General features: G+C 45.1%; 1 protein-coding gene across 1 annotated transcript in view; it reads left to right on the top strand.

The window, feature by feature from the left end:
• The window catches only part of NCKAP5 (NCK associated protein 5), a 928,785-nt gene that overhangs the window by 801,972 nt on the left and 112,342 nt on the right, over positions 1-14,471 (top strand). Inside the window, exons 12-13 of the mRNA XM_057745121.1 lie at positions 4,623-4,811; positions 10,707-14,464. Of these exons, the coding sequence (XP_057601104.1) occupies positions 4,623-4,811; positions 10,707-14,464 (3,947 nt within the window). The remainder of the gene's footprint in view (positions 1-4,622; positions 4,812-10,706; positions 14,465-14,471) is intronic.

Here is a 14,471-nt window from a genome sequence, read left to right as displayed (position 1 = left end):
TTGTCAGGCAGATAAAAATACTTTCCTTTCTCATGTTCTCTGCAATTCCATGTCGTGTCCCCCAGCTGATGGAGTAAGCAGAAAGTGTCACCCTCAGCAAAAATATCATAAATCTTGCCTTGTCCCCAAGATACCTTTTTTGGGTATTGATTACATATCAGAGTCTCTGAGAAATGGTCAAGGAGCTTTTTATTAAAGCCCATGTCCCATATTACTCATCCTACTTTTATGATATATTATGTATGAACTTTTAAAAATTCATGGGCTGTGATTTTTTTTTTCTTTAGCTGGGATTCGCTTTGTGCTTATTTGGCAAAACTTTAACCAGCGTGGTTTTTAACTCTCATTGACATAAAAAAAAGTAACGTGAAAAGCGCAAGAGCCAGATAAATATATAATAAAATGTGAGACTTAAAACAATGAAAGGTGGACATTTGTGGATAATCGGCATTTTATTTTACTGTATAATTTTGTAAGTGTAGCTAGAAGAGCCTATATAAAAAGTAAATATTCTGAAGTTACATTGGAATTAAATGTCAGTGGGATGCTGTCACTTTAAGCATTCATGAAGACCCTAATGGCATCCAATCTATAATATGGCCTTAAGAGCAGGAATTTTTTAAGCTGCAGCTTTTATCCAGGGAACTCTTGCCTTCGTTCTCTCTCTATGTCTCTCTCCTTTTTTTAACTAAAATTGTGGATTTTGTATTGCATTTCTCATAGTAAGGATATTAAAGCTTCAAAGTGGTAATCTAAAATACACTATGGGAAAAAGACACTTTGAATAGTGTAAACAGTATACTTTGCCAGTTAAATCAGCATAATTAAGATAATGTTGCAGTGGAAACTAACATACATCTTTTGGCAAAGAAGAATTTCAATAGTAAGCATTATCTGTTACTAATTACAACTCTTCTCAGTAGGATGTTTGGCAGTCTGTAAATGTCCAGGAGTTCTGCTTATTGTCAAGGGCCTTTCTTGGAGCTATATCATAGCGGCTGGGACCTGGACCTGACATCAGAATGTTGTATTGACTGGGTGACCTTGGACAAGATTTTAACACCTCAATACCTCAGTTTCCCCATCTGGAAAATGAGAAGAATACTTTTCTATTTCTGAGAGTCGTGGTGAGGGTTGAATGAGATAATATATGAAATGTACATAACGTAGTACCTGCGAACAGTTTGGGGCCATCATGAGATCTCTGCTGCTTTAGCCTCTTCTGTTCTTAAATATGTGGCATCATGCCACAGCCACAGAATAACATGGCAAAGATGGAGAATGAGAATGGAGAGAAGTGTCTACTGGTGTGTCTTTCCAGAAGGTCACATCAATGGTCCCTGGAAACAAAGTACACCCACTTCTGGCTATTTCTCATCACAGCTCACATGTATAAGGCGTCAGACTTATACATGTGAGCTGTATGGCATATTAAGAAGTGTAATTCAGGGTCCCTTAGGGAGGCTATAAAGTATGATTTTGTTGAAGAGCCAGGAAACATACATATTTAAAAAAACATTTTTAGTAATAGTAGTAAAACCTAAAAGTTACTAAGCTTTATTATTACTAGTAATTGCCAAGTGTCACTAAGCATACTATTCCTAATTGCCAGGGCTGTTCACTGTTCACATTGATCTTGTGTGGTAGGTGCTTTCATTATCTCCAGTTAGAAAGAAGGAAACTGAGGTATGGAGGGGTTGAGTAATTTTCTCAAGGTCAAAGAGTTAGCCAGTAAGAGTGCCAGGAGTTAAAACCTTACAAGTGGCCTTGGGGTTCAAGCACTTAATCACAGAACAGTTATTCATTGGAGCAGATAATCCTGCATGATAATCATATGCTGATGAGGGAAGAAATCAGGGAAAAGGAGCTCACTTTGCAGCCATGATGTCAGAGATTCTGGGTCCCTCATTAAACTCCAACATTGATTGTCCAAGGTCAGGGAAAGGTGAGAATTTCCCAGTAGAGAGGACTCTCCCCTTCCTCTTCTTTGCAAGGAATTACTCTGTCATCATCACAACACACACACACACACACACACACACACACACACACACACACACACACACACACGCACACCTTCTCCCCAGTACACTGCTCCAAGGGAGGGCTCAGACCATTCCTTTCATCCTGCTCAGCACAGCCCAGGTCACATTGTGATACAACTTGGTACCAAGTAATCCACATGAGAGGTAACCCTCCCTCATAGCTCCTCCTACTCAAAGCACAGGCCCTGGACCAGCAGCATCAAAGCACCTGGGAGTTTCTTAAAATACTGCATCTCAGACCCCACCTTGGAATTACTGTATCAAAATCTGTATTTAACAAGATCTGAGATGACTCATGTGTGTGTTAAAGTATGAAAAGCCTGGCTTAGAGAACATTTCTCTGCACAGCTACCCCAACCCTGCCTGCCTCCACATGACATTGATGGTTCTTCCCCACCTCCCCACAGTATCCTTCATCACATCCAGGCATCTCAAGTTCAAGGTCATGGGAGAGGCAGCAGTGCCTTCCTCCTCCAGCTCATCTTCTGAGTTCTAGTTTCTTATTATCTTAATGCAACATCTGTATGGAGGGGCATACATGGGTGACAACTGGGCAAGGAAGCTTATTTGTTAGGAGAGGCCTAGGAATTGAATTGAGTTGTAAAAATAGATTTAATTGTGATAGGTGAGATGGGAAGGTATAGGTGGGAAGGACAGGAGGAAATCACATGTAAACTTCAGTACCTTGGGGAAAGGTAGAATGAAACAGTGACGGACACCTGTGCAGAGCTTGAGAAAGGCCATGGGAGAAGTTTAGAACTGATGACCTCAAAGGACATGGACGCAATCTCTCTCTGGATAACAGACACAACTGCCAGAGCAGAGGGAGTCCTAAGTAAAAACCACCACCCTGCTGACTGAAGCAACAAAATATCAGAGAAGGGGACAGAAAGCACGCAAGTAGAAGTGGAGAGTGATGCGATATTTCTGCAAGTCTGTTTAGGGTGTGTTCCATATGTGTGCAGTGGCTGAATGCTAGTGGCCTTGTGCTCCTGTGCTCTGGGACCACTGGCGGAGGGCCGCTCTTGAGATACAGATAGGAACTCCCCTTAACTAAGTTACATCCGACAACAAACAAGGTCATAAATCAGTAGATATTGCTGAAAGCTGGATTTTAAGACAACTTTCTCCTTTCAATGATACTTAAAGCCACATTTCAGGGGACGGAAATAGAGTAGTAAAATTCCTTGGCATTTTCAAATCACTTAAAGAGATTATTATGCAGCTAAAATGAAGTATCGATAGCAAGGCAGGTGCCTGCTATTGAAAAATCTAACATTATTAAGCATTATGGATATTGATTAGAGAGCAGATTAAGCATGCCTTCTGTACCGATCCAGGGGTTTCCTAGTGACCATGAGTGCTCCCAGCACAGCATTACCTTCCTTCCCCAAGCTGGTGTTCAGTCATCGCCAGTTGGAATTGCATTTGGAGAACAGTGATAAGTACTCAGGTACTAAAGGCACCCATAAAGTGTCAATAAATTGCATAAGTAAGAGGCTTTGCCATTCTGCCAGTGACACAATGACAGATGGTTTCCCATCAATGAGTTTCTGAGACAAAGCTTTTCTAGATAGGGGGCAGGGATGGGACTGTAATGGAGAGATTCCATTCTCGTGATCAGGATGCTAAATTAATTTAGCCTGTCCAGTTAGTGGAGCTTCCTCTGTTACATTAAGGGCCCATAATGTGACTGTCAGGGTGTGCTGGGATGTTTACAGCTTTGTCACCTGTGCCTTATGCAGACCCACTAGAATTCTAACTTCTTGGATCCTTCTGTGCAGGACCCAGATCTGTTTGAAGTGAGAATCTTTACTATTTGAAGAGCCAACTGATATGAAAAGTCCTAGAACCTTTACAACACAGCCTCACGATTGCTGGGTTTGGTGCTCCACTACAGCACATGGCTTCCTGAGCATCTGATCCCAGACTTATATGATGTTATCAGAGCCGTAGGGACCATAGGAGTGGTAGAACTGTCCCACCTTACAGCAGAAGACATTAAGATCCCTGGAAGTTAAACGCTTTCTTTGCTCAATATCTCATATCTGGTGCCGTGTGTAGCCTGAGATGTAGGTCGCTAGACTTCCAGTCCAGGGCTCATGCTCTTGAACCCTTAAGCCAAAGATGCTGCTCTGTCTTCTTCCTTTTGTAGCATTAGAGTCAAGTCTTGATATTGATCTGATTCTTTAACCAGTATGACTGGATACAATGGAAAACTACTGTGTCATATTTCTGCCTAATGGTGATGGCAGCTTATAATAATTGAGCACCTGCTTAGGCCAGGTCCTGTGCTGTATGCCTCTCATCTAGTACCTCAGTTGGTCCTTGCAGTGACCCTAAATGGTAGGCAGTGTTATTATTATTCACTTTTTAAAAAGAAAATGTAACTCTAAGAGGTTGAATAATTTCCCTGAGCATGTTGGTCAGAGGCAGAGCCAAGATTTGAAACATCCCAAAGTCTGTGTTTCTAACCACAGTGCTGCATTCTCTCCTACCTCATTATGATGTTGAGTTGGCAATTCTTCTACCCCTAAGCAAAGTCCTAGCTCAGAGCTGTCCTGCTTTTTTTTTTAGGAATGCCAGCTGAACGCAAAATCAGGAACCCCTGCTTTGAAACGCCCTGGCACGGGGGTGGCCATCCATGGTCATCTCTGTCCTCGAAGCAGCTGTAGCAGCAGCGAGCTGTCTCTCTCGAGCACCTGCAGTGAGTACTCCAGTGGCTCCTCCCACACGTGGCATGATGGGAAGAACCTCAAGAAAGCGGTAAGGCTCCTTTCAGGGTACTGCAGCATTAGAGAGAACCAGGAAAGAAGGCTCATCTTGTAGGAAGGCAGAAGGCGGGAGGGAGGCAAAGAAGGAAACAACCGTTTGCTGAGTTCTTGTTCATTTACGCCTCACAAAACCAAGGAGGGAAATATGATTCTCCCCATTACGTAGAAGAGGAAATTGGCTCCAGAAGGTTAAGTTCCTTGCCAGAAGTCACACAACCAGTGAGGAGTGGAATGATGATTTGACCTCAAATGATGAGGCCATCCTGGGAGGGAGTTTGGGAGAGAAAGACATTTCCCTTCTGTGCTTTGGTGGAGCCCACCGAGTTCACAGATTTAGATCGAGTTGGAACTGGAGCCCTGGCCTAATGGAACTGACCACGCTTCAGACTGACTCAGACATTTTCAATTAGTTTTATAGACATTCTCTATCGCTGTGATGCTCAGAGAGACTTGTTAATGTCCATTGCAAACGAGAGTGAGCGAGGCCATGTGCCAGGTCATTCCAGACCGAGCATCCCATGAGAACTCAAAGAGAAGGTTTCCTTCTAGAGAATAGGGAGGGCAGTGCATTCACTCAGAATTAATGGCCAAAAGTTTTGGAAGTATCGCTAGCTTTGTAGAAATTTACTGCTCAAAAATAGCATGTATTGACCTCTAATCAATGTAATAGCCTCATAAAACACTAATTGGCTGTAAATTGGAGGGTGGCACAGTAGAGGGAGAGAATTCCATGGTAGATAACAGGCACTTTGGCTTCAGTGAAAGTCGAGCATGCCGTTACTTAGATGCCAGGAGTTCCTTTACCAGTTCTTTAAATAACTCCTATGGCTGGAGTGATTCCCATCTGCAGAGTGGGCTCACACGACTGAAGATTCCTTCATGATCTGAATAAACATCTTTCCACACTGGTATAAGCCAAGAGTCTGGAATAGCTGTTTTTGCAGTTTCCTAATGTTAAAGAAAAACAAAGAGTACGGGAGAATGGAAACATTGAATCCGAATATTTGGAGATCAGTTTTCTATCATCAGTATAAATTTGGTTTAAGACTTCAGAAGCATAAGAAACCAGGGAAATTCCATAACTGCCAGAAAATTTGGGTGAGGGAGGAGGTTTTTCATATTCCGAACAAGAACTCAGCAAAAGATTTCAAGCTTGAATTTAGAGCTTATTCCCTTGAACTCAGACTTACAGTGCAAAGTGCGGAGCCTGGGGTCTTATCAAAATTGTTCCCCCTAAGGAGCTGTTCGGAGTTCTGAATAATGACTGCTAGGGACCTGGCCCTTAACAGACTGGGGAGATGGTCAGGAGGGATGTTCCCTCTCTTTGTCTCTGAATATTGCTGGCTCCCAGAGCCCCTTGCTCAGCTCTTTTCATTCACAGCTCGCTTGCTCTCTTGCTCTCTCGCTCGCTCTCTCTCAGCCTTTTTTTTCCTTTTCTTTTCTTTCTTCCTTGAAAATTTTCCAGTTAGAACAACCCTCAATATTCTCCCTGAAAGAGGGGAGATAAGTTTCTTAATACACGTCTTACACACTCCGCTAGCCATCATCTGAAAATTTAACGTGTCCCATCTCAGAATGGCCGTGGAGTACCAGCGTGCCTGTCACATCTCCCAGAGAAAAGTCCTAATTCTCAGGGGCCCAGCAAACTAGACCCAATCCCATGAAGGTATTTTAAATTGATATTATTTAAGGAACTTCTTAAGTTCTTACCATGTACCAGGCAATCACATAATAACTTACATAATAAACTCGTACAATATCAATTTGAATGTGAATATAATATTAACTTACATAATGATAAATATAATAATGGCTCTTTGGTAGTTCGTAAGTATTTTTTTTAATATTGTTTAGTGTAGAAACAGAAAAGAAGCCTGCATGAAATGCACGGCTTGACCTCCATGGAGGAATCTGACTCCAATTACTGAGTAATTGTCAACTCTTCATAAGTACCAGCTCATTTAATACTCATGATAGCTTATTAAGTAGGTTCTCCTATTTCTCCCATCTCACAGAGGAGTAAAGCGGTGCTGAGAAATTAAACATCTATCCCAAAGTATCATAGCTAGTAAGTGGAGCTGGGCAGTTGGTTCTAGAACCTTAGCCATTCTGCTAGACTGACCTTCTTGAATCAGCCTAAAGCTTAGAGGAGTCCCAGTTGTTGGGATGGGTTTGTTTCCATTAAGGCCAAGAATGTCCTTTAAAAACAAACAGAATGTGTAAAACTGTTATCTAGTCAAGAAACAGGAAAGAACTGTGGACTTTAAACCCAGGCTTCTACCTTATCAGCAGCGTCTTTCAGCCAACTGCACTGCTTCCCAGAGCAACTCTCTCTGACTTTTCCCTGCAAAGAATGAAGACGCCAATGTGAAATGCCAGCTCCGTCCCACCACTTCCCCAATAGGAGATTCATGCTTTTTTTCAAGTTTTAAGATTGTCCCCAACTTTTCTCAAGTTATTAAATGCCATAACGCTCTGTGGATAACGGATTGAGGAATGTGGCTGATCTCACAGGTTTGAGAACTTGGGCCCTGAACTTGGGCCCGGGGAAGTTTGCAGCCTTGGGCCCTGGGATGAGTCAGACCACAGGGTGGGCAGGCTCTGGGGAGGCAGAAAGGAGGTGGGTGGGCAGACACAGAGCACATCTTCTATGGCGTGAACAAATCTGCCCTTTCCAGTCTCTGATGGGGTACGTTTGCCTGGCGTCTCTTCTTTATTGTGAATATGACATCAGGATCATGGAAATTCTTAGAAATCCAAGCTGTGGCAGTCTGCTCACCAGTCAGTCTATAATACCCAGACTCACTAGGATTTTTTCTGATTTCCAGAGGAGTTTTTAATGACACAGCAGAAGAGGAGAGGGGAAAGGGAAGCATCACTGAAATAGGATCTATCCACTGCAACTTCTGCCCCTGGAGAATTTTCCAAAGACAATATATAAGTGGACCTAAAACCAAATATACATATAACAAATAAGGAAAAATAGACAAGACATGTTGGTGATAGCAAGAGTGATTTTTATGAGAAAGTGTTAGATGTGAGCAAATGCTCACAGCTTACTAAAAAGCCAAGGTTCCAAGGTCAGTTTATGGCATGAAGTTGACCTCTGCTTACGAGCACTCAGAGTCCCAGGGCGGCAGGGCGGCTAGTGTGGAGATGCCAACAGGAGCTGTACTCTTAGCCAAGACTGGTGCAGAGTGCGTATCTCAAACCACCAGATTCATTCATAGACATTCTTCATCATTAATTATATAGCCTTTTAAAAAAAAAAAGTTATTAGGACAGGGCCTTGCAATTTCCCTGAGTGCTGGTTTATGATTAAACTCTGCAAGTTCCATTCAAAAGACGGGTGTTGGAATAACCTATGGTGTCTGTTACAGCTTTGACTAATATAGAGGGGAGAATAGAGGCTAAGCTTGATTCCAACATTATCGTATCAAGATTAATAGTGCAGTCTCTAGAGCCAGACTGCCTGGGCTCAGATCCCCACATAGCCACTTCAGAAATGAGTCATAGAAAGGGCCCAGGAAACCAGAGTTCAAACCTTTGCTCCAGCTCTTCCTTAACTGTGTGATCTCCAAAGGAAAGATCTCACTGAATGACATCCATCAAAGCAACATCCTTTTTGACCCACCCCCTAGAATCAGGGAAATCAAATCAAGAATAAACGAATGGGACCTCATGAAACTTAAAAGCTTTTGCACAGCAAAAGAAACCATAAACAAGACTAAAAGGCAACCCTCAGAATGGGAAAAAATAATTGCCTATGAAACAACGGACAAAGGATTAACCTCCAAAATATACAAGCAGCTCATGAAGCTTAGCACCAAAAAAGCAAATAAACCAATCCACAAATGGGCAGAAGACCTAAATAGACATTTCTCCAAAGAAGACATACAGATGGCCAACAAACACATGAAAAGATGCTCAACATCACTCATCATCAGAGAAATGCAAGTCAAAGCTGCAATGAGGTATCACCTCACACCAATCAGAATGGCCATCATCACAAAGTCTGGAAACCACAAATGTTGGAGAGGGTGTGGAGAAAAGGGAACTCTCCTGCACTGTTGGTGGGACTGTACGTTGGTACAGCCACTATGGAAAACAATTTGGAGGTCCCTTAAAAAACTACAAATAGAACTACCATATGATCCAGTAATCCCACTCCTGGGCATATACCCAAAGAAAACCATAATCCCAAAAGAAACTTGTACCATAATGTTTATTGCAGCACTATTTACAATAGCCAGGACATGGAAGCAACCTAAATGCCCATCAACAAATGAATGGATACCGAAGATGTGGCATATATATACAGTGGAATATTACTCAGCTATAAAAAGGGATGAGATGGAGCTATATGTAATGAGGTGGACAGACCTAGAGTCTGTCATACAGAGTGAAGTAAGTCAGAAAGAGAACGACAAATATTGTATGCTAACTCACATATATGGAATCTAAAAATGGTACTGATGAACTCAGTAACAAGAATAAGGATGCAGATACAGAGAGTGGACTGGAGAACTCGAGGTATGGGAGGGGGCGGGGGGTGAAGGGGAAGCTCAGACGAAGCGAGAGAGTAGCACAGACATATATATACTACCAACTGTAAAATAGTCAGTGGGAAGTTGTTGTATAACAAAGGGAGTCCAACTCGAGGATGGAAGATGCCTTAGAGGACTGGGGCAGGGTGGGTGGGGGGGACTCGAGGAGGGGGAGTCAAGGAATGGAGGGAATACGGGGATATGTGTATAAAAACAGATGATTGAACCTGATGTACCCCCCCCCAAAAAAATTAAAAAAAAATAAAAAAAAAAATAAAAAAAAAGATCTCACTGAATCTCAGTTTCCTGCCTGGTAAGATAGGACTGATAATGTCTGCCTCACGGTGGTGTTCTGAAAATTAAATCAAAGCTCTGGGTCAGTGGCTGGTACACAGCAGATGCTCGGTCCACGTGCGTTTCCTCCTCTGCCATTCTGTTTCTTGTTAGCAGTAATTTGATAAATATGAATGCCTGAGTAGAATGCCATGTTTTTTTCTATGTCATTTCTTGGTCACTTCTCCAAAACTATCACTGGCGTTTGGAGAAATGGGAAGAACGGGAAACTGACCTTTCAAAGTTAGTGAGTGAATCATTGCTGTGGGTTCTAACAGCAAATGCCCAGCTGGTGTATGTGTGTAAATATTTCACAGGTGTTCACTGCCTATCAAGTAAACTCATGAAGCCACATGACAGTCTAACTTTCAGTTGTCAGAATGGAAGGGACCATAAAGGCGTGGACCCACTCACTTTTCCATTTACTCTCTTTTCTTCCCATATACACTGCACAGTGAGCCGGGTTGTCTTCCGGTCATTCCCTGAGTGGTCCTTAAGCATACTTTTCCCGTTTAGGTCTTTGCCATCCCATTTCTTTTACCTGGAAATCATTTCCTCTACTTTTAAACTAAGGTTAATCTGTCCATCTTTCTAGGGCTAGGTTTATTTTAAAAAAGAAGAAAAGAGAACTTTCCTTGTATGCTTTTTGTGGTTTTTCCAAAAATGTATGTGGTCTCCCTCCTCTGAAATTCTGGAGTACCTACTACCTCTGTATGTCTCATTTGCTTCCTTGACTTATGGTTACTTGAGTTGCAAGCTCCTTGAAGGCAGGGTCCTTATCTTCTACTTAGTTGTACCATATACTGCTTAGCTCAGGACCTGGCAAAAGTAGAGATTCACTGCATAGTTAATGAATTAGTTTGTGTTAATTAATGAATAAATGCATTTATATGTGAATATTTATCAACCACTAGAACGAACTAAGTTTAATGAGGACATTTTTCTTTTATAAATTGGTGATCCACAGGAGTTCATCATTTCTAATATCTCCTTTTCTTTCCTAGCAGTCATCACAAAATTGGGACAAAAGGTTAAGTGTTGACTCTTCGCTCCCGAGTGGCTTTGCTAGTCCTACAGATGAACTACCTCCGACTCGCATCAAGGAAAGCCACATTTTGGAAGGACTAAGAAGGCTCCAGAAGCGAAAAGTGTTACTTGAACCGCCATCAGTGATAACCAAATGGGGTTATAAAGATTGCATGAACTCCAATGAAGGAATCTATTCTCCAGGAATTAAAAGCAGTAGCCTCAAGGAATATCCCCCCTGCAAACCCACAGACATGGGGAGCCCCTGCAAGGAGCGCCACAAGGCATTTGTTTATGACACAGATTCTCACGACGATGCCGAGGAGGACCCTTCCTCCTTAGCCTCGCTCCCAGAAGTTCCCAACCAGGGCTGCAGGCTGCACGGTTGTAAATTAACCCACAGCGTTTCTGACAGTCTCTTCGGCTGGGAGCTGAATGGCAAACACTGTTCAGAAATCTCTTCCTCGGTCTACCCCAGGGAAAAGCCTGAGAAGCTGACCCGTTGTGCCAGCAACTGTCCCTTGGAGCGGAAACTGTGCCCAAGTGTGCAGGGGCCTCAGGGACAGAGAGAGAGGGACCTGCACAGCCCCGGCCACCTGGCTCTCAGTCTCCAGCTCTCAGATACCGATGACACTGAAACCCTGGATGAGCTGCACATAGAGAGCAGTGATGAGAAAAGCCCTTCAGACGTATCTTTGACTGCAGACACCGACAAGTCCACGGAGAACCTGGACATCCTCATGGGATCTGGAAGATCTCAAGGTGGGTCTCCTGAGGAGGAGGAAAAACAAGTGCCCGTCCACTTCGAGAGCAGGCCAAAGACGTTTAGTTTCATTAAGCAGCAAAGGGTTGTAAAACGGACTTCCTCAGAAGAATGTATAACTGTAATATTTGATGCCGAGGATGGTGAGCCCATTGAGTTCAGCTCTCACCAGACTGGCCTTGTCACTGTTACCAGAAAGGAGATTTCCATCCGTCAGGCCCCTGCTGGGCCCCAGACAGAACACACTGACCTTTCACCTCAGGGAATTGCTCATTTCCAGCCAGGGGCTGCTGCTAGAGACGACCCTTTCCTAAAGAGATCGGAAGAGGAGACTGAGAGACACATTCCAAAAGAAGCGGTGCGTGATGTCGCCGTGGCGCCTGCTGACGCTTCCCACCCCGGGACAGTGACGCAAAACGCTCCGCGCCAAAGGCTGGCCAAACCAACGCACGCTGCATCCTGCCAGAGTCACTCCAGGTCCTCTGTGGCCACGGGCCTCTATCAGAAGAGTCTGACAAAAATTCCTACCAGGGGCAAGTCTTCACCTCAGAAATCAAAAATAACGGAGCCTGAAGCCTCCCTCATGGTCCCATTAACTGGTCCAGTGACGCTGGAGAAATCACCAGCTCCAGGGAAACTCTCACGGCTCAAAAAGCCTGAGGGCCCAGAGCCCCTCTTTGCTTTACAGCCAGATTCACACATTCCAAAACACCCCAGCCAGCTTCCTCACGGCTCCAGAATGTCCAGCAGAAGGGATTGGGTCCAGTGCTCCAAGAGTCAGCTGCCAGCATCACCGTTGCTGGCAAGGCCCCCCACTGAGCCACGTGACGATGGGGAGCCCCCCACGAGGGATAAACACTGTGACCCGGGGCCAGAAGCTGAGGTGAAATCGCCCTCCCCGCCATCTGCTCCAGGGAGGTCGGTCTCCCTACTCTCCAGGCCCAGTTACGACTGTTTGCCGCCAACTGCATCAGCCAAGCCTGAAACCAGGGTCTCCCGTGAGACAGCAAGGACGGTATTTAAATCCTCCCCTCTGAAAGGATCCTGTGTTCCCATTATTTATTTTAATCAGACCGTGACAGAAGTGCAGGGGAAGAAACCTTCTGTGGCCTTCAAAAAGCCGGTCTTCACTCCCCCTCCACCCGCCACAGAAACAGTGATCCAAACCAGATGCTCTGCTCACAGCCCCTCCAGCTCATTTGCTGGGATGGCCCCAGGGCCCCCAAAGGTCTCTCCAAAGAGGAATGTCCCCAAAACCCCGCCTCACCAAACACTTGGGACCACGCAAACGGACACATGGTTACGGACTCCCAAGGGTTGTCCTTCCACCCATGAGCCACTGGAAATACCGTCCTCCACAGGCATATCTCCAGGAAGAAAAGGACAGTTGAATGACAGTGTCTCCACATGCCCCAAGCCTTCCTTCTTAGGGGTAAATGAGTCACCATCATCTCAGGTTAACAGTCCCTCATCCTCAGCATCCTCCAAAAGCCATAACACCCCACATGGTTGTCAAAACCCTCACGAGAGAGGACTGAAAACTCGCCTCCCAGTTGGGCTCAAAGTTTTCATGAAGTCTCCCCAGTTGCTCAGGAAAAGTTCCACAGTGCCAGGGAAACACGAAAAAGACAGTCTAAACGAAGCTTCCAAAAGCTACGTGGCTGTAAACAAGGATAAGCCAGGGGGCTCTAGGAATCTAAGCAGCCTTGAGACCACAGGAGGTGAAAGAAATGTGTCTCCACTGGGTTTACAAACACAAGAGAGTTTGGCCGAAGGGCTTCCCCTGGAAACAGCAGTGCCAGAGTCATTGGAAGATAGCATGCCTGGGGCTGATAAAAATGATGGGGTAGAAAACAGGTCTGTGAAGAGATCCGTGTCCTCCAGCAAACCACACCTAAAACCAGCTCTAGGCATGAATGGAGCCAAAGCCCGCAGCCAGAGTTTCAGCGTTCCCTCGGGGGACAAGCCCCCCACGCCCCCCATGGAAGGGCCAGGCAAAATCCGGACTCAGATTATTACCAACACTGCTGAGAGAGGCAATTCCCTCACCCGCCAGAGCTCCTCCACAGAAGGCTCTCCCGGCAAGAGCGCGTCTGCCCGCACGTCTGACGGTCTCCCCAGTGCTGGGAGGCCCCCAGGGCATCCCTCCTCCAGGCAGGGCTCCCTGGGGAGCACAGGCAGCCCCAGCAGCCAGCACGGGAGCCCAAGCAAGCTGCCTTTGAGGATCCTTCCCAAATTTGAAGGGCCCCTCACCCCACCTGGAACAGAAGAGCAGCAGTCCTGTGCCCAAGGAGAAGACCCCACGGTGACTGGACCCAAGGAACCAGGCAGCGACCACTGCAGATGCTCACTCACCCCGACAGACAGCCCAGGAGCCCCACAGAGTCCAGGGAGGACACGGCATCCCAGAAATTTTGAAACAAGCAGGACCTCCAAGCCAGAAACTTCTGGAAGGTATCCAGACACGACGACAACCAGAACCGGTGTTGTGAGCCCAGAAGCCCCCCTCTCACCCACAATCGAAGAAAAGGTCATGTTGTGCATTCAGGAAAATGTGGAAAAGGGCCAAGTGCAAACAAAGTCCACCTCTGTGGACGTGAAGCCGAAGCCCGGGCCTTCTTTTGCCAGCTGGTTCGGTTTTCGGAGGAGCAGACTGCCGGCTCTCAGTAGCAGGAAGATGGATGTCTCCAAAACCAAAGCGGAAAAGAAAGATGCAAAAGGTTTGGGGTTTGGAAACAAACAGCTAAAATCAGAGAGAAAAAAAGAGAAAAAGAAGCCTGAGGTACAATGCGAGATGGAAAATGAACTTAACGGGGACATCGAGTTGGCAGATGGTCCAGACAGTGGTTTACAAAACAGAGAGAACCTGAAAGCACCGCCAGACATTTATGACCAAGTGAAGTTTGAATCGAGAAATAGACCCAGCCCTGTTCCATGTTCAACAAAAGACACCTTTATGACGGAACTTCTCAACAGGTAGTGT

The sequence above is a fragment of the Hippopotamus amphibius genome, chromosome 8 (genome assembly GCF_030028045.1).
Source record: "Hippopotamus amphibius kiboko isolate mHipAmp2 chromosome 8, mHipAmp2.hap2, whole genome shotgun sequence".
NCBI lineage: Eukaryota > Metazoa > Chordata > Mammalia > Artiodactyla > Hippopotamidae > Hippopotamus > Hippopotamus amphibius.
Note: the sequence above shows the minus strand (reverse complement) of the source record. Positions and strands in the feature narration are given on the sequence as shown.